The 23,292-nt window shown below is 40.1% G+C and overlaps 1 protein-coding gene across 1 annotated transcript in view; it reads left to right on the top strand.

The window, feature by feature from the left end:
• The window catches only part of KCNJ3 (potassium inwardly rectifying channel subfamily J member 3), a 272,522-nt gene extending 269,820 nt beyond the window's left edge, over positions 1 to 2,702 (top strand). Inside the window, exon 3 of the mRNA XM_066577424.1 lies at positions 2,119 to 2,702. Coding sequence (XP_066433521.1) covers positions 2,119 to 2,702 — 584 coding nt within the window. The remainder of the gene's footprint in view (positions 1 to 2,118) is intronic.
• Positions 2,703 to 23,292: the final 20,590 nt, after the last annotated feature.

Raw genomic sequence — 23,292 nt, 5'->3', positions numbered from 1 at the left:
TACAAGACAGCCATTCACATGAATGGGCGTTCTGTGATAACAAGACCACAGAAGGTCCGTCAAGACAGGAGCAACTCTTAACCCTTTGCAATCCAATTTTGGATTCAGGGTTTCGTAGGGGTTTTTCTTTTTCTGCCATTTATACAATGGCGCCATCTGCTGGCTAGAGCCAGTACTGCGTCATGGGAAATGCTGGAGAGGCCCCCCAACAACAGAGTGGCCAGTAATAAATGGTAAGAATACTCTGCCGGACTTCTTCCAACATCGGAGTTGTACAGCCTTCAGTCAGAATGTCTGAAAATGTCAGACAGGGGATTGGAAAGGGTTAATGAGTGACTCTTGGTCCTGGAACATACAGGGGGGTTCAGAATGAAACAGTTTTTTGACTTTTGCATGCCCTAACAGGCAAATAAACGGGGGTTGCCATTTTGACACGACCCTTTTAAGTATTTGGACAGGGAGAAGAGGATATTCTCGCCCAAGCGATGGGTGCTGTTGGGGAAGGAAGGAGATGGGAACAGCTTTTTGTGTATTTTCTACATTTTATTTGACTTTGATAAAAAAAGAAAGAAAAAAATCCCTTCTTTTAACATGAAAGAATCTGTGGTTTATAGATGACGTATTTCATAACTGATGTATCATTTATGCAACCTGTTCTGCTCAGAAAAACATCCGTCAAAATAAACAGAGTAGTGTGAACAGAGCTTAAGTATGACAGTAAGATGATTTGCAGATGACTGCTTATGTTAATTTTCTCTGTTGCCTTATGTTTTAAATGAAGCACATATTGAGGGTGTTTAACACATTAATTGCTTTCATAAGATTCAAAAAAAGCTCTGCTTATTTTTCTTCCAGAAACGGTGCCACTCCTCTCCATGGACTGTGTCTGCTATTTTAACTCATTCCCAGTCAATTGAATGGGATTGAGCTGCAATATTTGACAAACTCTTGACTATAGCGGTGCTGGTTCTGGAATCATTCAAGGATATATTCACACTGTACATGGATTTTATTGATAATAAGCAAAAGAAATCCACAGCTGAAACTCAGATTGGCATACAGATCCATATGAGGATTAGCCATATTGGAATCTAATGGAGCTAATTCCCTTATTTTCAGTGCTAAATCTGCCGCAATGATAAACATGTTGTGAATTATTTAAATTCATACAGCGTTCGTTATTCTGCACAGATTTTTTTTTCGAGGGCATAAAATAAATGTAATATCCCAGCAGATTGTCAGGATTGGAGTTCACACCTTAATGCTTTCCAATCCAATTTGTATCGTGGTTTTCCTAGGGGGCTTACTCTTTTTCTGCTGTTATACAACGGTGCTATAGGCTGGCTAAAGCCAGTACTGCATGGGGTGACATGTTGGATAGGCTCAGACAGCAGAGAGGCTGGCAATATACAGTAAGAGAACCCCGACAGACGTCTTCCAACATCAGAGCTGTACAGCCTTAAATCATAATGTCTTTAGACATCAGACAGTAGATTGGAAAGGGTTAATTCTAAAAGAAGCCTCAAGATATAAATATATCCTACAGCTTCCCATGCATATAAGATAAAAGTTGGTCAAAATGCCAAGGGACGACAGTTGCCTGTAATCGTTCTTTTGAGCGATTACTCAAGCGACTGTAAGCCTTTCTAAAACTATCCTTCGGCTTTGCCCCCTCCCAGCTGCTCCTTTACCCTTTGGTCTAGAACAGCAATCAACCTTTCCTAGTTACATTCTAGGGCAGGTTTCTCAAGAGCTGCACAAATGATATCCAATTTTTAATTTGCCGCACAACCCCTTTAAAGACAAGTTTAATTTTTTATCGAAGGCATCATAATCACCTAAATTGGCCTTCTTATGTGAATTTGCCATAACCCATAAATTAAGTAACTTTGAGTAGAAAGTTCTGATGAGATCACAACAATTTGCAAAGTCAACTGTTGACTAAACCTTATTCTTTATTTTACCATTGCCTAGCCTTATGGGTATCAGTAATTTGCCCTTGCTATTATATAGAACATGAATATTTCTCAAAATAGAAACTGTCGCAGTTTGCTATGTAAGTATAGGACTTTGTAATTGTGTATTTTAATATGTAACATTTGTTTCCTCTAATTCTAGGAATGACCTGTCAAGCACGGACATCATACACTGAGGATGAAGTTCTGTGGGGCCATCGCTTTTTTCCAGTGATATCGCTAGAAGAAGGGTTCTTTAAAGTAGACTACTCACAGTTCCATGCAACATTTGAAGTTCCCACTGCACCTTATAGTGTTAAAGAACAGGAGGAAATGCTTCTTATATCTTCACCTATTATAGCACCAGCAGTAAGCAACAGCAAAGAAAAAAATAGTTCTGTAGACACTCTGGATAGTCTGGATGACATTAGCACAAAAATGCCTCCAAAACTCCAGAAAATGACTGGCAGAGAAGACCTCCCCAAAAAACTGCTCAGAATGAGTTCTACCACTTCTGAAAAAGCTTACAGCATGGGGGACTTGCCAATGAAACTTCAACGAATTAGTTCGGTTCCAGGAAACTCAGAAGAAAAACTGGTCATTAAGACAACAAAGATGATTTCAGATCCGATGAGCCAATCAGTAGCAGATTTACCACCAAAGCTTCAAAGATTGTCTGGTGGCGGTAGAATGGATGGAAACTTGCCACCAAAATTAAGGAAAATGAATTCCGATCGATTTACATAACAAAAACTTTTTAGGCATTAGTTATAAAATGGGTTGGAAAATGCATCCATGAAATATATAAGGAACCATACAAATGCAGCTTGTGTGGAGATACAAAAGCCTGTCTTTCCTATGTAGGAAAACCTGTACTTGGCGGCAGACTTAACAGTAGTCGGGACTGTATTGTGTATATATAGTGCTTTGATAAGAGACCTAATATGTTTTTACGGTCTTTATAGAACTGAAGTAATACTAATTGGCATGTAGTATCACATCAAGCATGCAATAATAGTGTGCATATTTTGCATATAGTTTTATGGCATGAATCTTACTTTATATTGTATAATCTAAAAAAAAAGGAAAAAGGGGCATTATTTTCCCCCCCGATATTTTTTAAGACTATCTTAAGAAAGATTAACTATAAGGGCAAAGTTTTATTTCAGATGATCTATTATTTGGATATAGATTGTAAATATGTGTCCATCCAAGTATATATCTATATTTTCAATCATGTTTTAGCTCTCAAAACAGAAATTCTAATTATACTGTTGCTGGTTAACTGTTATCATATGCGTTGGTGGTCTTCATATACCATTATTGAAGTTATATTTTTGTTAAAGCCCCATTCCTACCGCTGGTTCCTATGCACAGAGAGTATTTTGAGGTCAAGGGAGTAACATTTGCTCTATGCTATGGAGCTGTTAACATGTCATGGAGGTATTTTTCTTTAAAAAGGACCTGTCATGGTGTAAAGTCAGCAGGCCTGTCCGTATAGCTCTGCAGCAACAGCCCCACTGATTTTTACATACTCATCACTATTCGCCTGGATGAGCTTTTCTTAGGTGAGACTCCTGGTGCTATCAATATGTCAAGTAGGTGGTCCTCACTACTCACCATCAATAGGGGAAATTGAACTATTAGTCAAGTATGATGTCACCGTTTGACATTGAGCAGCGGAGACTGCCCAATTGACACATTTACAGCACTGGGAACCAGATATAAGATGAGCTAATGCAGGGTAATGGAGTTGAATATAAAAAAAGGGATAGAGTCAGTGGGGCTGTAACTGCAGAGCTAGGCAGCCAGCCTTGCTGAATTTAGACCATGACAGGCTCTAGCAATGCTAGGGATGAATAGCACTTCAATATGGCATTCAATGGATCAAGCCTAATTGTTTTTTTGGCCAGTTCACAAGAAGCCCAACAGCAAAACTTCCTTATGAAATCGAAACCATGGGTGCAGTGGAATTTATAGAAGTCTATGGGCTCTATATAATGGTTCTGTAAAACTTCCACTCTCAACAGGCTTGTAATATGGTTGTGCATGTGAAACCTAGCTCAATAAAGCACAGGGGTCAAATACCATACATATCTACCATCTACAGCCAGGTAACACTACACCCCAGTTATAAAAAGTGCAAATATAGAATTAAAAAGAGTTTGATGCTAAAAACGTTTTTCCAAAAATGGTACATAAGTAAAATAGATTTCATATCCTATTCAGCCTAAAATTATATTGTCCAACCCAACTCATGCAAACGGTTTGGGCTAGAAAAAAAATCTGATTTTTTTTTTCTTTAAAGAGAATGTGTTATCATCAAATGACCTGTGTTTTTAAAATGTTTCATAATCATTTTTGGTGATTTTTTTAAATTTTCCATGTTACAATCTACATTTTTTTTAAAACCTGAAATCTGCAGTTTTCACCCTGATAACAAAGCCTAACAACAAATGAAACATTTCAGCAGTCATCTCATTATCATCACAGGCAGGATTACAATGAAACATAACACCCATATATAGATAACATAGGATCCACCATTCACAAGAGGTCATGATAACAGTTAACCTCCTCTCCCTCCCTGCCCAATGATCTCTGCTCAGGTCTCAGATCGTGCCCATAACGCACTCCAAAAAAGAAGTCAATGGGTCAGTTCCTGTCCAGTGTGTCAAAGGCCTTTGTATTCTGCTATAGAGCATATTTCTAAATGCAGTAACTGCAGCTCAGGCAGGATGATCGCCCCTCATGGTCACGTATAGAGAGTGGCATTAAAAATATATTTGCAAATAGAGAATAAACATATTATAAAAATGTAATGTTTCATGATGTTTCACTATCTAAACAAAAACAAAAAAGTGATACAAATAATTAGTTAAATTAGTAATTCAAACTAACTGAAAAAAATATGATTATTTAGAATTTCTGTTTTAATGTTTTTTTGGGTCTTTTTATTTCACCTGGAGTGATTGCAGATTTCAGATGCAGAGATTCACATTTTCCCCTAAAAAATATTTAAAAAAATAATATTTTTATCAAACTGGTCTCTTATTATGATATACATTTTGCATAATTGTCTGATTTGATGAGTTATAGTGATGAAGGTTAGGTAAATTTTTAGCAATTTAGTTTTTTTTATTTTTTATTCAAATGTTATATATCTATATAGTATTTAAATATATAGTATAGTATATATTTTAACTCTGCCCTTAAAATTCATTGGGCTATAAAAGCCATAACACAATTTTATTTACAAATTTTTGCGTTATTTTTTTTTGTCTTTCCTTAAATTTCACAAAACAATATTAATCTTTTCATGGGTAACTTTTCAAATGTTTTAATTAGGTTTCCCAATTTATGGTAATTTCTAAGACTTTAGTGTGGTTCTCTCAAACAAGCTTGTATTAAAGTAAAAATGGATGCTCTGAATATTGCTAATCTTAGGTATAAATGATTATATCTATTCGGACAATACTATATTATGCAGTTTTATATACTTAGATTTATTGATACTATTGTGCTATGAGCTTTTGTACTGTAAAATTTCAACAGAAACATTGCATCATTGTAAAATGACGAGACGTTTTTAAGAAAAATATTCATTTATAGTCAATAGAGAGCAAATTTGCAAAAAAAAGTTGAAAAAATTTAGCAAAATTAATTCCACCCAATCTAATATACAAAAATCTTATTTAAAAGGTGCATTGTTTTAACCCTTGTTTTTTTTTTTTTTTTTTTTCATTTTACAGCTTGGATTGTGAATATTATTCTTTTCCCTTTTTAATCGTGTTTTTTATGAGTGCTAGGATAACAAGGAAAGGAGGCTTCTTTCTCTAGTTCACAGGTAGAATGAACTTTCCTTGTTTACATGGCTTACAATTGTGTTATCCAACTTGGTTCACTTTAGCCGTAGCAAATACGCAACGCTCAGCATGTACGCTGGTAGTTGTTGTTTTCCAACAGCTTTAATGCTACAGGTTGGAACACTCTGGCTTACAGCATTTTTGGAAAATGTAGGTTTCCCTTTGAGCACAATTTTACAGTCTAAATAGAGTTATACATAAAATATTATCACTATACTTTAATAATTGCTTTACTTAAAGATCTTCACTAGCCATTGTATGTATTCCACATTCTTATCCAGAGCTTCATCCAGAATTCTGGAATAAATATATTTTTAGGAATTTTTGGGGATTTTCTTAAAGGGGTTGTCTCGCGGCGAAAGCGATTTTTTATTTTTTTTTTTAAATGGACCCCTGCATTATGCCCTGTGAAAAAGAAAGCATTTGTTAGTTTTTAAAAAGCACATTGCGCTTACCTGCATCAGCGTTCTGCAGCTTCTTCTTTTCTTCTTTTAAAGATGGCGCCGCTGATCTTCTCCCACGGTGCACCGCGGGTCTTCCCATGGTGCACCGTGGAGTTTCTTCTTCTGTCTTCCGCGTTCCACTGCCGATACAGCCACCTCATTGGCTGATCGGCACCATGTGACGGAGGCAGAGGTTCGATGACGACGCGCAGACCAGCTCTCTGGCGCGCACGGCCCCATTCACCAGGCAGAAGACTGCACAGCACAAGCGCGTCTAAAAACACCAGAAGGCAGCTTTAGTCGGCGCCATGGAGACGGGGACGCTAGCAACGGAGCAGGTAAGTGAATAACTTCTGTATGGCTCATATTTAATGCACGATGTATATTACAAAGTGCATTAATATGGCCATACAGAAGTGTATAACCCCACTTGCTGCCGCGAGACAACCCCTTTAACATTTTTGATGTCATGATTAATATGAAGAAAAAAAAGAAATCCTAAAATCCAACAGTTTTCACACTGACCACCAAGCCTAAAAATTGGCTGACACTTCCTGTTCTGTGGGAAAAATCAAAAACATCTCAGCATTTCTCCCATTAGGGTTATAATGAGAGACGACACCTATACATAGATGACATAGTATCCACCAATCACAATAGGTGATGGTCACAGCTCACCTCTTGCGGCTTCCTGCACTATGACCTCTACACATGCCATTGTGTGGATGGCCCATGAATTCTCCTGTAAAAATTATTTCTAAATGCTGTTATCTGCAGCTCAAACAAGATGGCTGCTCCATAGTCATGTCCTGAAAATAAAATTTTTAAAAATCTACAATCAGAAAATCTAAACAGATTAGGAAAATTGAATATTCAGTAATTTATCTCATTTTAATCATTAAAAAGAATATATGTGATACATTTCCTTTAAGTAGTGTGCATCAGCGGCTTATCTCCCTTGAAAACCAAATCCAACATTCTGATTCCTTTTTCCCTGACATCTGCTGTCAGAGGAGAGTTGAGACATCTACATACATATTAGATGGTTGGAACAAAATTTGTGGATTTAGCTAACAATGGTCTAATGTTTATGGCAACCTTAAAGGGGTTGTCCAAAATAAAATATATCTTTTTTTACAAATGGGTCCACGTGGTAGAATATAATAAAGGAGATGATACTCACCTCCCACCGCATGTATCCTACTGCCTCTCCGGGTCTCCTCACTGACACTATGTTTGCAGCCTGTACAGTTCCATAAACAGGCTGCTGTAGCCAATGACAGAGCTCAGCAATCATCGCTGTGGAGATCCGGAGAGGGGAGTATCAACTGTTTTGTTATGTTCTGCCATGGGGGGCCCATTTGTAAAAACATATTTTATCTTGGACAACCCTTTTAGGTTATGTTTAGTAGGTTCATGGGAGGAATGTGGACAGATAGGTACAAAATGACCATCTGAATGAGGCCTAACTAATCATAAGTAAAGCAAAGTATTTGCAAACTAACAAGTGTACAAGTAAACTGTAAGATGTGTTCAAAGTCACCTATATGCTTTAAGTCTTCAAAAATCTAGTGGAATAAAAGACCACTACTATGGCCTCATGCACACGGCAAGTCCAGATTCCGGGTGTGGAATCCCGTACGGACCTGTCTTCTTCCGGCTTCTCTGTACTGTGCATGATTCGTACGGCTTGCCGTCGGACATTTAAACTCCTGTGGCTGCGGGTCAGCAGAAGCCGTCCATGCGGGAACCATAAGAAGTGTAGCATGCTGCGATTTTTCATCCGCGAGTAGAAACCGGAATTGGTTTTCGCTTGTGTGCATGAAGAATCATTTTTCCATAAGATCCTATAGAGGGTTATTGCTGCAGAAATCGGAGGCAGACGCCAAGCCCGGATGCCACAGTAAAAACCCGCCCGTGTGCATGAGGCCTATCGGAGAAAAACACCCAGGCCAAAATAACAATAAGCAATGGATATTTACTAATATGAGGACTAATCTCATTATAGTTTCTATCAAACATTGTTCAGATTTGGAGTTTTAATTATTTATTGTATTTCTTAGGAGAGAACCGAGGAATTTCAGTGATAATACCATAAGGGAATGAGATCTCTTAATCTTTGGTCAAAGAGGTCTTGGGAACTCAGGAACATAGAGATATATATCTGAAAGCTTATTTATTTATGCTGTGTATGGATACACTCACGTTTACACATTGATTTGGTTTATTACAAAGTTTTTATCACATGGGCAATTAGAATTCTGAGTGAAATCTACTTTAGGTTTATTTATTATATTTTTTGCTCAATTTTTTAATGGAGTCTTCCAGTCCCATCGACAGGTTATATACTTTGCTTATGAGTTAAAATGACAAAAACATTTGTAATGAAGTTTCAAATCCACAGCTGCTCCCGTGCCTATGGATCCCTAGTGATCCTTGTTTAAGCCCCTTAACAACGGGACAGTTGTCAGTCACATGATGTCCCTGCATGCGTTCACATTGCACAATTATCGTGTGAACTGCTCAATCTAATGAGCCATTTGCAAGATAATCGTGTCATATAAAAGGGGCATTTATTTGCTGAATTAATAAAGTGTTGTCTTGACACGTGTCCATGGCAGCAATTCATTGGTCCCAACGTTGATGTGTTGACATTACCCTTACATCAAATATCTGGCTGCCATAGTTACATGTCGAGAAGACCTGATCATCATTTAGGCAAGCCACTTACATGAGAGGGGTGGATTAGAAAGGCAAATGCAATGTTTTTGTTGTTAAAACTCATATTCGGTTTAGTTAAAAATTTACAGAGGCTGGAGACGTTCTTTAATACAGGTTGGGCTATTTTCTGCTAATGTAAATCAGATTTAAAGCAACCATCCAGGCAAAAGTGATACTGTGTTATACTTAGTGCAGGACTTAAAGAGGTTATCCGAGGGGAAGACATAGTTTTGTTCAAAAGCGTCTTCATCCTGCAGTAGTAAAATAACTGAATTCATACTCATCCTTACACTCCCCCCCAATCCCTCACCTTCCCCATTGCCATCCCACTGGCTCTCATGTCCTCGCTGGCCATCACTTCCAGTACATGCGGTGACATCACCTTACAAAAGGGCCACATGACTGACGCAACCGATCACTGGTTTTCTTCAGATGGTGAATAGCTGCAGTGCTCACATGATCCAGTGTCGGGTCATCATCACTCCCCTCCAGAAAAAAATGAAGGTCAGTTGGGACCACAATGCTATGGTGGTGAACATGGAAGTATGAATTCTGTTATTTTACTACAGCAAGCTAAAGTATTTTTTAAACAAAACTATGTCCCCAGATAACCCTTTTAAGGGGCGGAGTAAACCACAACATTTTTTAGCACTTTTGAAGATGTGTCCCTCACGTCCTGAACTAGGCATAAGGTGTAATTTTACCTGGAGTTTTCCTTTAAGCTACTCTTTTTTACTGTGATATCAGTAAACTAGTATTCTCTTTATGGTACAAACCTTTCATATAAGGGGTTATGCTAATTTTAGGTTATTCTCTCACTATAATTCTCTCTTCGTCAGAGTCCCACAATCTCCTGGTCACAAACCTAATATGCCTTTTCATGTTGGACAGGGTAAAAAATTTGCTTGCTTATGCTTCAGTGTTTCAATGATATTTCCTGCATTTAAAACCATCCGTTGACCATATTAAGTTAGAACACTTGATCTAAAACTTATACTTGAAAAATGTGGCATAACACCTAATAAATTATGTCTTCAGAATCTTTGTGCGTTTTTTTTACTTTCTCGGTGTTTGGTAATTTGTTTAGTTGACTTTTAATTCAAAGGGAATGTCTATCTACAGTGAAGAAATTCTTTTGCAGACTCACTAGCAGTATCGAAAAAGCTTATCATTCTAAAGCAATGGTTTCCAATGTGCAGTTCCAGAGCTATTGCAAAATTACAAATTTCAGTAGCTTATGTCAACCTCCAGCTGTCAGGGCTTAGCAGAAGTTAAAGTTTCTTCACAAGTTGGAGACAGTTCTAGAAAGTTTCAGAAACCTTAAAATTGGTCATGATAGCCTTTCCCATCAATCTTTAGTTTTATTTATAATAAAAATTCCCCCATTCCCTCAACTTTTATATTTAAAATGCAAAACCAGTTGACTACCCTACCATATATTTGTATTAGGGCCCCCTGGCTCTGCAGTCCCTTAATTAGCACCATCTCTTAATTCTATCCTTTCACACTTCTTAGTGTTTTAATCCAAAAAATTGTTCCCCCTGTCGATGACAGCCTAGGTGGACACCGACTCTGTCTTCCCATGTCCTGCCCAAGAGTAACTATTGGCAATGGTTCAACCTTACCATTACAATATTTTTAATATAAACTACATCTCATTGTTGGAACCTTTTTCGCCCAAATTTGTATTTATATGTATTTCTCTTTTAACCTTAATTTTAGTTTTAAATGGGTCTTCCCAGTTCAGAAAACGTTTCCCCATGGATCCAGATCCATTATATCTGTAGCCAATTTCCCAATGCTTAACAGATTCAGAGATCCTAACGATAGTCACGTGACTATGCTCCTAGGTGTTTTCAGGACTTCTGTCGATGTCCTGTAAATTAGCTTCCCTCTTTGCCCTGGTGTAAAGTAGTGTATATGATGTCACATATAGTGCCTGGCTGGATGTACCAGTAGCCTGTAGAGGGATGGGGACATAGTAATAGAGACTACGTTGGATTTTAAAGATGGCCGCTTTGAGTATAGTGGGTGGGGTTACATAACAAAAGGGACTTGTGTATAGGGTAGAACTTAGGGCTTAGTCAGACGGGCGTTTTTTGCCGCGATTTGCGCATGCGCATGCGTCCGGCGATTTTTTAAAACCATTGCTTCGCAATGGTATCGGACACATGAGCGCTTTTTATGCGCTCGTCCGAAAAATTATAGAACAAAAAATCGCAGATCGCACCTATCTGCGATCTGCGATTTCTGTTCGCTTCTGTATATGCGCTCAATGGGGCCGGCGGCAGCAGCGCCGACCCCATTGAGAACATATAGAAGACAAATCATTCCTCTCTTCCACAGCTGTAACAGCTGTGGCAGAGAAGAACGATGTTTGCCCATTGAATTCAATGGAGCGGCAATACAGCCGCTCCATTGAAAGCAATGGGCTGCCGGCGTGCGCGGGGTTAATTGTCGGGAAGGGGTTAAATATATAAACCCTTCCCTGCAATTCATGCTAAAATGTGTTTAAAAAAAAAAAAAATTGTATACTCACTAGAGATGAGCGAACGTGTCCGTTACGGACACATCCGCACCCGGACACCCGCTTTGCCGAACACTGCAGTGTTCGCGCGTAAGTGTCCGGGTGCCGCCGGGGGGCGGGGAGATGCGCGGCGGCGCGGGCGGCAGTAGCGGGGAACAGGGGGGAGCCCTCTCTCTCTCCCTCTCCCCCCCACTCCCCGCCGCACCCCCCCCGCGCTGCCACGGCGGCCCCCGAACTTTTTCGCCCGAACACTGAAGTGTTCGCAAGGTTCGGTGTTCGGGCGAAAAAGGGGCGGGGCCGAACGTGTTCGCTCATCTCTAATACTCACCTTTCCGCTGCAGCCGGAGTCCAGCCGCGGCCGCTGTCAGTTCTCCTGAACTGCTTCTCGGCACTATTCAGCCGGCGGGGCTTTAAAATCCCCGCCTGCTGAATGATCTGCTCTGATTGGTCACAGCCTGACCAATCAGAGGCCGGTTTCACTCACACACCCATTCATGAATTCATGAATGGGTGAGTGACTGCTGCCTCTCAGCGCTGAGCCAATCAGGGGCAGGTCTGACTCACATCCATTCATGAATTCATGAATGGGTGTGAGTGAGGCATGCCTCTGATTGGCTCAGCGCTGAGCCAATCAGGGGGCAGGTCTGACTCACACCCCCTTCACACCCACTGCAGGACGGCTGCCCGGAGCTGCAGGCAGAAGGTGAGAATGCAATTTTTTTTTATTTTAACACATTTTAGGATGGATTGCAGGTAAGGGCTTATATATTTAAGCCCTTACCGACAATTCATCCCGGGCTCGCCCGCAGCGCATTGCTTTCAATGGAGACGGCTGTATTGCCGTCTCCATTGAATGCAATGCGCTGGACAGCTCCGGCCCGTTTCTAATGAAACGCGGCTAGGAGCAGATTTTCGGGCGATTTGCGGGCGACTTGCGCGCACCGGTCACGCGATTTGCGGATGCGCATCCGTCATGCGATCCGCAAATCGCGGCAAAAAACGCCCGTCTGACTAAGCCCTAACACTGGCCTCTCAGCCAGCACTAGTATATGGGTAATGACCGCTGAGGGAAGTGGAAGAGATGCTATAGGAAGGGTGAGACATAATCAACCCAGCTGTGTGGAGGTGATACCAGGAACAAAAAGAAGGATGCAAAAAAAAAAAATATACATACTTGGGAACATTTATTGGACAATTTGAGACAATACACAGCCATTATGAAAAATCAATTAGAAACTGGGGAAAATCCTTTAAGTTTGGACAAAAATAAATGTAATTTTCTTACGTAACTTTACACATAAAAACACTCAGAATTGAAAATTTGAAGAAACAGTTCCTGTAGACAGATATTCCCTTTACTAAAGTCTTAATGATTAGATTTAAATTGGTTTAGTGAAGGATTTAAAAGCACAAATTAATCTAAAATATTTCCTAGATTTTGCTATGTAGCAAAGTTATTTCTCTCTCTCGAGATGTTTATGTGTCTCTTGCACTCGAAAATCAATTCTATGATACATTTCAGTGTAGCTATTAGTTGTCTGCATGGAGATATTCCTATTTGTGGAGCCCTATGATAAAAAAAAATATACATATTTTTTGTTTTTTCACCCATTTTACATGTCTTTTTTTCACCTAGGACTTTACATTTTTGCCTATATCCAAAATAATCTTTTTATACTGTATTTTTTTTAAACACTACATAATAGGTTGTAAATGGAGAATACCATCAATTTGGATGGCACAAATAGCCATAATTATTGTGGAATGTAATTTCAGATATTAAATAATGACACCTGATGTACAGTGTGCAGTGCATAATAATTTAACTCAATAAAGGTTTTTTTTGTTTTTTAAGCTTTCTATGTTTGCACTTGTTTGTTTAGAATGGAGATTTATTCATGCTTTTGTCGTGGCCTGAATCTGGTAGGGTTAACTTGAGGGAAAATATTGGCTTCGTTCTAGCTGCGGTGGTTGTCACCCAATACAGATCCAAGCACCGACACCCCTAATGGATATACAAGGCATATGATGAAGATTACGAATTAATACATTTGTGACGCCAATGTGTCTTGTCAGTATCAAGGAAATCCGTGTACATGTAAAGGAAAAATAATACCAAGCAACGATTCTAGTAAACCAGAGACACCAAGTTTACTTAGAAGTGATAAAGAAATTATATGCCCGTACAGAGGATTCAGAATAAATAAAAAAAAATGTTTGTATTGAATTTACAAAACATTGCAAGAAATATGTAGGAAGACAAAGATTAAATTTGTCAATCACATAGATAAAATAAGAGTGATTACCAACCCTTAAGACTATGTATACGGGACCTGTTGCTATAGAGAGGAAGACTTTAAATTACCCTTGGGAACTAGAGGATCCCTAGTCTCAACTGGGAAAGTATAGAGGGGATGAAGGCACTGCACCACACCACTAGTCTCCCTTTCTATTCACTGACTGCACTGTGAATGGACCTATAGGTAGTTTGACCTCGCTGCCGGCCACCACCTGACTTCCTATTATCACCCCACTGCACCAACAGTCTCCTACTCAGCCAATGCCTCCATTGACCCCCACTGCCAGCCACCAACCGACGTCCTCTCACTACTTCCGACAACGTCTCTGAACCCTCCGGTACCTCTTCTCCTTCTTCTCTCAACTGTTACTCTCACTGCCTCTGACTCTTCTCTTTCTTTGTCAGCTGATGTGCTCCGACTCCTCCAACCGTCACCTCCCTCCCTGAAATTTCTCCTGCGCACTTCCACTGTCGCTCCCTCTGACCCTGACGTAACTAGACTTCGCCCCCTGACTCTGCCGTCTCCAGACTCCGCCCCCCCCCCGCTTCAGAATGGCCACTGTGACTAGGAAAACCTGATAGTGGGAGAAACCAGGGGGTTTCTCCCACAGGGCTCCTCGACTGATCCCAGAGAAATATAGAGGAGGATCCCAAGGGACTGACTGACCCCAAAAATATTCTGTGTGATCTTTGGGGCCACTACACTTAAATTATTTATCAGGGCCTTTTCACATCAGCATTTTGCTTTCCGCTTTGCTGATCCGTTGTGGGAACAGAAAAGCGGAACAAAAATGTTTCTGTTTTCAAGGCCGTAGAAATGCATTGAAGTAGAAGGTCTTCAGTTTTAATCTGTTTCTGTATTTTCCATTTCCATTCCAGTTTTTATACTGGAACAAAAGTGCCGATTGCAGCGCTTTTGTTTCCAGTTTCGAAAACTGAATATAGATGGTTTCTTTTTTATTGCATTGTACTCAATGAGAGGCAGATAGAACTTGGAGACAACCCATTTTTAATTTCCTGGTTTCTGTATGGTGGCGGTGCCTCAGTGGTTAGCAGTTGCATTGTAATGCTGAGGTCTGAGGTTCAAATCCCACCAATAGCAACAACTTTGAAAAACTCCATACAACCATGACTCACAGTCAGATTTGAACTCACAAGTCCTGCAGTGCTAACAACTGACCCAGCACACCTTGTAACACTGTGTTCTAGGTTGTCATCTGATTATGGACAATATCTCATGGAGGTTGTATGTTCTCATTGTGTTTATTCTTCTCAAGCATGATAGCTCAGTCATTAGCACTGGAATTGTAGGTTCAAATATGACCAAGGGTAATCTTAGTATTGGATTTTTATGTTTACTTTGTATTTATTCGTCTTGCTCTTCTATTTATTTGGCAATGAAAGCATGGTGGTTCAGCTGCTAGCACTGCTGCCTTGCACTGCTGGAATTGTGGATTCAAATCTGACCAAAGGGGTGTCTGTATGGAGTTTCTCAAAGTTGATATTGCCCTTGATGAGATTTGAACTTAGGACTCCAGTATTACAAGGCAACACTACTGAGCCACATTTATTGAATTGGCACCACCATCAGTTAAATGCCTAAAAATGGTTGTAAGTGTAAAGCTTAGGTCTCGTTCACACGGGCAACAAAGTCGCGCAATTTTGTAGTGTTGTTACAATGCTGCAAATCGCATGTATGAGAAGCCCATGCTTTCCTATGGGCTACTTCACACATGCGATGTTTTGTAGCATGCTACAAAATGACACAAAAACCTCACGGGTCCCGCTATATGCATGTGACTGGTAAGGTTTTGTAGTCCCATGTTTCCCTATGGAGCTTTCCTCCCTGTTACATCGCACGAACACGCGGTTTTCGTGTGGTGTGATGCAACTTTGACAGTAGGAAATCCTGCTGTCAAAGCTAAAATTTAAGCCCTGGCTGCAGAAAAAAAAAGAAAAAACACACATACATCACCTGTCCTGCGCTGTCAGCCAGGCCGCATCTTCTTCCCGGGTCCCCAGCAGTGATCATCTTCATCCAATGCTGGCTGTGATTGGTTCAATCACTGCCATTTATCGAGCGCTGGCTGTGATTGGCTAAGCATCAGCAAATCACAGCCAGCGCTTCCAGGATGCGGGGATTTTGGAATCCCCGCCAGAAGACTAGAAGATAATCACTGCCGGAGACCCGGGGAGAAGATGCGACCGGGCTGACAGCGCAGGACAGGTGATGTATGAATGTTTTTTTTTTTTTCTTCTTCTGCTACGGCTTATTTTCAACGAAGGGCTTATATTACAAGCCTCCCCCGAAAAACCTTGCATGTGGTGCTACAAAGTCGCATGACTTTGTAGCACCACATGCGACTTTATAGCGCTACAAAGTCGTGGCGATGTCGCCCGTGTGAACGAGGCCTTATACATGTTTCCATTTTCTCATTTACGTTTTTAATAAAACTGGGTCAGTTGAAAAAGCGCTAGTGTGAACATACCCTTGCTTGGACAAAGTATAAAAGGCAGGTCAACCCTATATAACCAGAAAAGAAAATTATTATTTTTACTACTTGATTTTTATAAATCATGGTATCATGGCCACAAGGCACATTCAACCTTTGCCCTCCGTTCCAGTAAACTAAACATAGAGAACCCTACAAGGAACAATGTTTGGTTCCGTTGTACTGTGGGAGGGTCCAGGACTTGCAGCCCTAATAGGGCTATATGATTGAGGCCTTGGGCTCTGATGTTAGAGTCCTACGGAAAGCTTGTCATGGTGTATATGTTAATCTTACCCATAGGACTCTATTCATCCAACAGATGCCAAAAGTGTCCTTTAGAAATACATCAGGCAAATATATATTCCCATCCCCGTTTTTTTTCTGTATAGTATAGCATACTGGACTACATTGTTATATACAGAGGCATTGATTGAAAACATATACTGCATAATATACATTTTTTTAGCATGGGAGTCTATAGGTGGATGCCAGCACCGTACAGTAATATACATCAGAACCATCTGTTGCAGCATTTGTAAACACATATATGTGTATGTTTGGAAATCCTGCCTTACATATACACTTAAATGGGACAAAACTAAAATAATAACCCCCTTAATGATACAGCTTATTTTTTTTTCCTTTGTTTTCTCCTCCCCGTTTAAAAAAAAATAATCATAACTCTTTCTCTCCACTTAGACATTTTGAAAAGTTTTTCAGTACTTTATATGGTAAATTAAATAATACTATTGAAAAATACAACTCATCCCACAAGGAAACAAGCCCTCAGGCTGTTGACAGAAAAATGAAAGAATTACGACTTTTGATAGCGGGGACGAGAAACCAGAAAAAAAAGAGAAAGGGCTGTGACCTCAAGGGGTTAGAGGTCACAGCTATACGATAAATCTATTACAGTTCATACTTACTGCCCATATTACCAGTAATAGCAGCAAGTCTCTTATAGTACACATTTTTTTTTTTCACCCATGCACATAAGAATACAACAGTTCATATCACTCTATGGAGGTTTTCTCTATAGAGTGAGCTGAAATTCCACATTGTTACAGTACATGCATGGGTGAATAACAAACCACCTTTTGGACTGCTTTGTGATTGCTACAATTTTTCTAGACTAATTACCATGGGTCCTACCATACTAATGAAAAAAGAAAATAAGTCAGCACTTCCCTAGAAATCTATAGGTGCATGTTAAACCATGGCTGCAACAAACTATTGAAGCAAAAACCAAAAGGTGGCAACAGTACTCAAAATACATTTTTTATCAGAAATATACATAACTGATACATACAGTAACCATATTAAATAATACAAGGTTCTTGGTATATAATTTGATCAAAGTATATTGGCCCATCTACCAACATCCATGTGACCAAGCTCTCAGATGGGTCCTAACACTAATACCACTAAGTGGTCTAATCTTAACCTGGGAAAGATGGCCACCTACCTTCAAGAATGGTCATCTCTTGGGCCTAAGCCTACAAATAAAACCATGGAAGGTAGGATACCATTTATATGGTCCAATAGGAGGGACAGAAGGTTGGCTGACACTTAGCAGCAGAGAAGAAGATGATCTGTGTCAGGGACCCGGGGAGAAGATGCGGCCAGGCTGACAGCGCGGGGCAGGTGATGTATGTGTGTTTTTTGTTTTTTTCTTCTTCAGCTACGGCGTATTTTTAGGGAAGGGCTCATATTTCAAGCCCCCTCCCCCCAAATCCTCTCATGTGGTGCTACAAAGTCGCGCGACTTTGTAGCGATACAAAGTCGTGGTATCACAGCGAGAAATAGCAGCGATATCGCATGGACCAGCGATGCGATATCGCTGCGATTTTCTCGCACCAATGCCGTGTCACCTGTGTGAACGAGGCCTTAATAGTACGTGCAAGAAAAGATAGGGCAGACCTATCATCCGCCTTTTTTTTTTTTTTTTTTTAAACTTAATTTAACTAGTGTGGAGTTTGAATAGTTAAAAAAAAAACTGGTTCATGAGTAACTACGCTCCATAGCAGCGAAAGAAGTTACGCATATGTCCATCTGTTTAAGCCCTAATGCTGTGTGTTTGAATCTGTAGACTTGCTATTAGTTTGGGATACCCATTTGTATTCCTGGCTTATAACTGATCATGTAATATGCTTCAGCCTTAAAGGGGTTTTCTGCCCTCTTTTTCACTGATGACCTATCCTCAATATCAATATAAGAAGTGGCAGCATACATGGTGAGATAAAAAATCATCAACTCTTTATTTGTTCCATGCAGGAAGAAAGGCAACTTTTTAACCCTGGTCTTTGGATATGCCACCAGCAGTTGATGAATGGGGTCCCCCACTCAGGAACCCCATCCACAGTGGGCCAGACATTGTAATTACCTGTCAGCACAGGAAGTGAAATCAATGAGAGCATGAGGCTGCAATGGCACTTCCTGTCTCTCCGCTGGTCAGGATGTCACATCCAGTCCTAACCAGCTTGAGGATCAGTAAGTGCCATAGTACTGTGGTACTCCTGTTGATTTCAATAGGACTGAAGCTGGAGCATGCACTTCCTTCCCTGTTCACTGATAACAACATCCAGACCACTGCATTGGTCAGTAGGCCGAATGATCAGCTAATGGATGGGGGTTGGGAGTGGTGGACCCCCATACATCAACTAGGATAGGTCATCTGTGAAAAATAGGGCAGAAAACCCTTTTAAATGGGTTTTCCTGTACTTAAAAATTGATGACCTACACTGTGCAGTGACCCAGCATGATATGGCAGCCTCCTTCACTTCAATAGGAGATTTCCTGCAATACCTCACTGAGCCACTGCACAATGTATGAAGCCATCTGCTTCCTAAAATGTACAAGGTGACAGCTGGCCCAGTGAACTGCTGATCAGTCAGAATCCTGGATGGTGGACCCCGCCTATCAGCTATTGATGACCTGCCTTGTGGATTGGTCATCAGTTTTAAAGAGATGGAAATCCCCTTTAGATAGGTATTCCCATATACATCCTGGGTGCATGGGGTTTGTATGGAACGGGATCGGGAGCCAAGCCTGCTCCATACATGGCCAGTATAAACTGTCTTTGACAGCTGGTATCCCCACACAATAGCTGTGATCAGCATACACAACGGTTGCAGATGTTAACTCTTTAAATGCCACTATCAATTCTCAAGTATTGCATTATAAGGCCTTAGTCAGACGAGCGTTTCTTCGCGCGATTTGCGCATGCGCATGCGTCCGGCGATTTTTTAAAACCATTGCTTTGCAATGGTATCGGACACATGAGCGCTTTTTATGCGCTCGTCCGATAAATTATAGAACAGAAATCGCAGATCGCACCTATCTGCGATCTGCGATTCCTGTTCTCTTCTCTATATGCGCTCAATGGGGCCGGCGGCAGCAGTGACGACCCCATTGAGAACATATAGAAGACAAATCATTCTTCTCTGCCACAGCTGTAACAGCTGTGACAGAGAAGAACGATGTTTGCCCATTGAATTCAATGGAGCCGGCAATACAGCCAGCTCCATTGAAAGCAATGGGCTGCCGGCGAGCGCAGGATGAATTGTCGGGAAGGGCTTAAATATATAAGCCCTTCCCTGCAATTCATCCAGAAATGTGTAAAAATTAAAAAAATATATATACTCACCTGGTTCCGGCAGACGGAGTTAGAGCGGCCGGCCTGCAGTGGGTGTGAGTCAGACTTGCCCCTGATTGGCTCAGCGCTGAGCCAATCAGAGGCAAGTCTGACTCACACCCCCATTCACACCCACTGCAGGCCGGCCGCTCTGAACTCCATCTGCCGGGACAAGGTGAGTATATAGATTTTTTTTATTTTTACACTTTTCTGGATGAATTGCAGGGGAGGGCTTATATATCTAAGCCCCTCCCGACAATTCATCCTGCGCTCGCCCGCAGCGCATTGCTTTCAATAGAGCCGGCTGTATTGCCGGCTCCATTGAATTCAATGCGCTGGACAGCTCCAGCCCGTTTCTAATGAAACCCGGCTAGGAGCAGATTTTTCGGCGATTTTTTTGGCCCCGGTCACGCGATTTGCGGATGCGCATCCGTCATGCGATCCGCAAATCACGCGAAAAAACGCCTGTGTGACTAAGGCCTCAGGTGGATTGATCAAACAATCACAAGTTCAAGTCCCATATGGGGACTAAAAATAAATGAAAAAAATATTTTTAGTTATTGTTAAAAATAAAAGATATTAAGAAGGTACAAAAAGTCTTTCTCCATATTTAGAATATAACTTTTGTCACAGACTGAAATCCCAGTTTTATTTCTTTTTTTTATATAAAACTTAACCTTTAATAAATTATATACTAAAAAAATCCTAATCAGGAAAGAAGCTTTCATAAAAGAACTGTTAATCAAGTATGCAAATAGTGCGTCTTCCTATTCTCTGTATACCTCATTGGTCATCTTCACCAGCATTTTATTCAAGACAATCTGTTGTGAAGTATGCACAGACCATTTTGTAGAGCTCTGGTTTAGTTTCACACCAGTTTTTGTGAATGAGTGCGCACCCGATAGTGTTTTATGCGCTCACTCGCCCTGATTACTAGGTATACAGATCAGGTAAATGAAGTATCTATAACCCCTTACAAAATTATTAAATTAGTCACAAAGAGACGAATAATCTCTTTTTTGGTTCTTTTCTCCCATATATGCTGTGCTCAACGCGTTTCCTCGCTTGCGCGATTCGTCAGGAGCAAATGTAACTAAATGCATAGAACCACACGATATAGTCACGATCTACGACTCTTCATTCAAAAGTGCCTTAATCCCAAAAGTTCTTCAGTTACCAATAGGATTAATTGAACGGAGTGCGTAAGATCAAGAAAACTGACTAGCGTCTGCATACTCAATTACAAAACGTAGATTATGAGTTTGTAACGCTACGCAACCGAGACGTCATCCATCAAAAACGTCTTTTTTGGTTGCTATTATACTGCACATATGCTAGTGTCTATTTCTAGAACACTGGATAAGCTACCAGAAGTCTGCCTAGAGTACTATTAAGAGGTATGACAACAATCTGTCTTAGATGCCTGGCAATTTTTCAGTCAAGCTAATCTAAAATAGTCCCTAGATTTCTAAGGTTGAAAAACCCCAATTTGTCAGGGTAGTGGTATTTAACCTCAAGCCCCTCTCTATGCTCAGGCTCTGGTGCTAATCACCAGTAACCTGGCTTTGTGGAGTAGTCAGCAGCACACAAAATAACAAACAGAAGAATTCTGGCAGCAGCTCCAGCCTTGGAGTGCTGCTGACTACTCCACAAAGCCAGGTTACTGGTGATTAGCACCAGAGCCTGAGCATAGAGAGGGGCTTGAGGTTAAATACCACTGAATTGAATGAAGAGTCGTAGATCGTGACTATATCGTGTGGTTCTATGCATTTAGTTACATTTGCTCCTGACGAATCGCGCAAGCGAGGAAACGCGTTGAGCACAGCATATATGGGAGAAAAGAACCAAAAAAGAGATTATTCGTCTCTTTGTGACTAATTTAATAATTTTGTAAGGGGTTATAGATACTTCATTTACCTGATCTGTATACCTAGTAATCAGGGCGAGTGAGCGCATAAAACACTATCGGGTGCGCACTCATTCACAAAAACTGGTGTGAAACTAAACCAGAGCTCTACAAAATGGTCTGTGCATACTTCACAACAGATTGTCTTGAATAAAATGCTGGTGAAGATGACCAATGAGGTATACAGAGAATAAGAAGACGCACTATTTGCATACTTGATTACAGTTCTTTTATGAAAGCTTCTTTCCTGATTAGGATTTTTTTAGTATATAATTTATTAAAGGTTAAGTTTTATATAAAAAAAAGAAATAAAACTCGGATTTCAGTCTGTGACAAAAGTTAAATAATACACTGGTCCCCTGCAGCGGTGATATTTAGAATATAAAAATCAAAACAAAACCACTCTAAAACATTTGTGGTATTGCCGCATCCATAAAAGTCTGCTCTATCAAAATAATGCAGGATTTATTCTTCATGGAGAATGTCATCTGAAAAAAATATACACCAGAATTACAATTTTTTTGGTCACCTTCCTTCCAAGAAAAAAATATAATAAAAGAGGTATCAAAACAACATAGTAACAAGATGGTACCAATTGCCCAAAATAAGCCTACACACCAGCTTTGACAGAAAGCTATGTTGATCAGAAATGGTGACAGAAAATATATATATTTTGAAAGATTTTTTTATTCTTGAGAAGTACTGCAAACTGTGTATTATGAGAAACCTGCCGCTATTACCCTGGTAATGGGCGGTATCTTACAATCTGCAATAGATATGGAACCAACCAAATGACATAAAGGAATAAAAAGCTGCAATTATAAATAAATATTACAATGTTTATTCATCCAAAAATTAATAAAAATACAAAATAACACTACTTTGGGGTGTTAGTGTATTTCTGTGTCCAGTGATTTTGCATCAGACCTCTATTACGTTTCCATGTTTGTTAACCTTATTATTGGCTATTTACGATGGCTATTATTGTCTTCCCTGCCTCATCTAGCTAATGATGGCTTTTAGACATATCTATCTTGGGCCTATTATTAAAGATCATTGTATTATTGATGAAGTTCTTAATTTAGTGATTAACATACTATAATTATGCAGTGTAGCGTTCAGTTTTGATAATTGCTGGCATTGCTTCCCATTGTCCATCTGTCGTTTCCCCTATAGTGTTATTTTTGTATTTTTTTACCTTTTGGAACAATAAATATCGTTATATCTATTATAATTTTGGCCTTTTATTACCTTATGTTATTTGGTTGGGTCTGTTATCATTTGTGATGCCTTTTTATTGTTTAAGACTAGAGATGAGCGAACACCAAAATGTTCGGGTGTTCGTTATTCGTAACGAACTTCCCGTGATGCTCGAGGGTTCGTTTCGAACAACGAACCCCATTGAAGTCAATGGGCGACCGGAACATTTTTGTATTTCGCCGATGCTCG

The sequence above is a fragment of the Eleutherodactylus coqui genome, chromosome 8 (genome assembly GCF_035609145.1).
Source record: "Eleutherodactylus coqui strain aEleCoq1 chromosome 8, aEleCoq1.hap1, whole genome shotgun sequence".
Lineage (NCBI taxonomy): Eukaryota > Metazoa > Chordata > Amphibia > Anura > Eleutherodactylidae > Eleutherodactylus > Eleutherodactylus coqui.
Note: the sequence above shows the minus strand (reverse complement) of the source record. Positions and strands in the feature narration are given on the sequence as shown.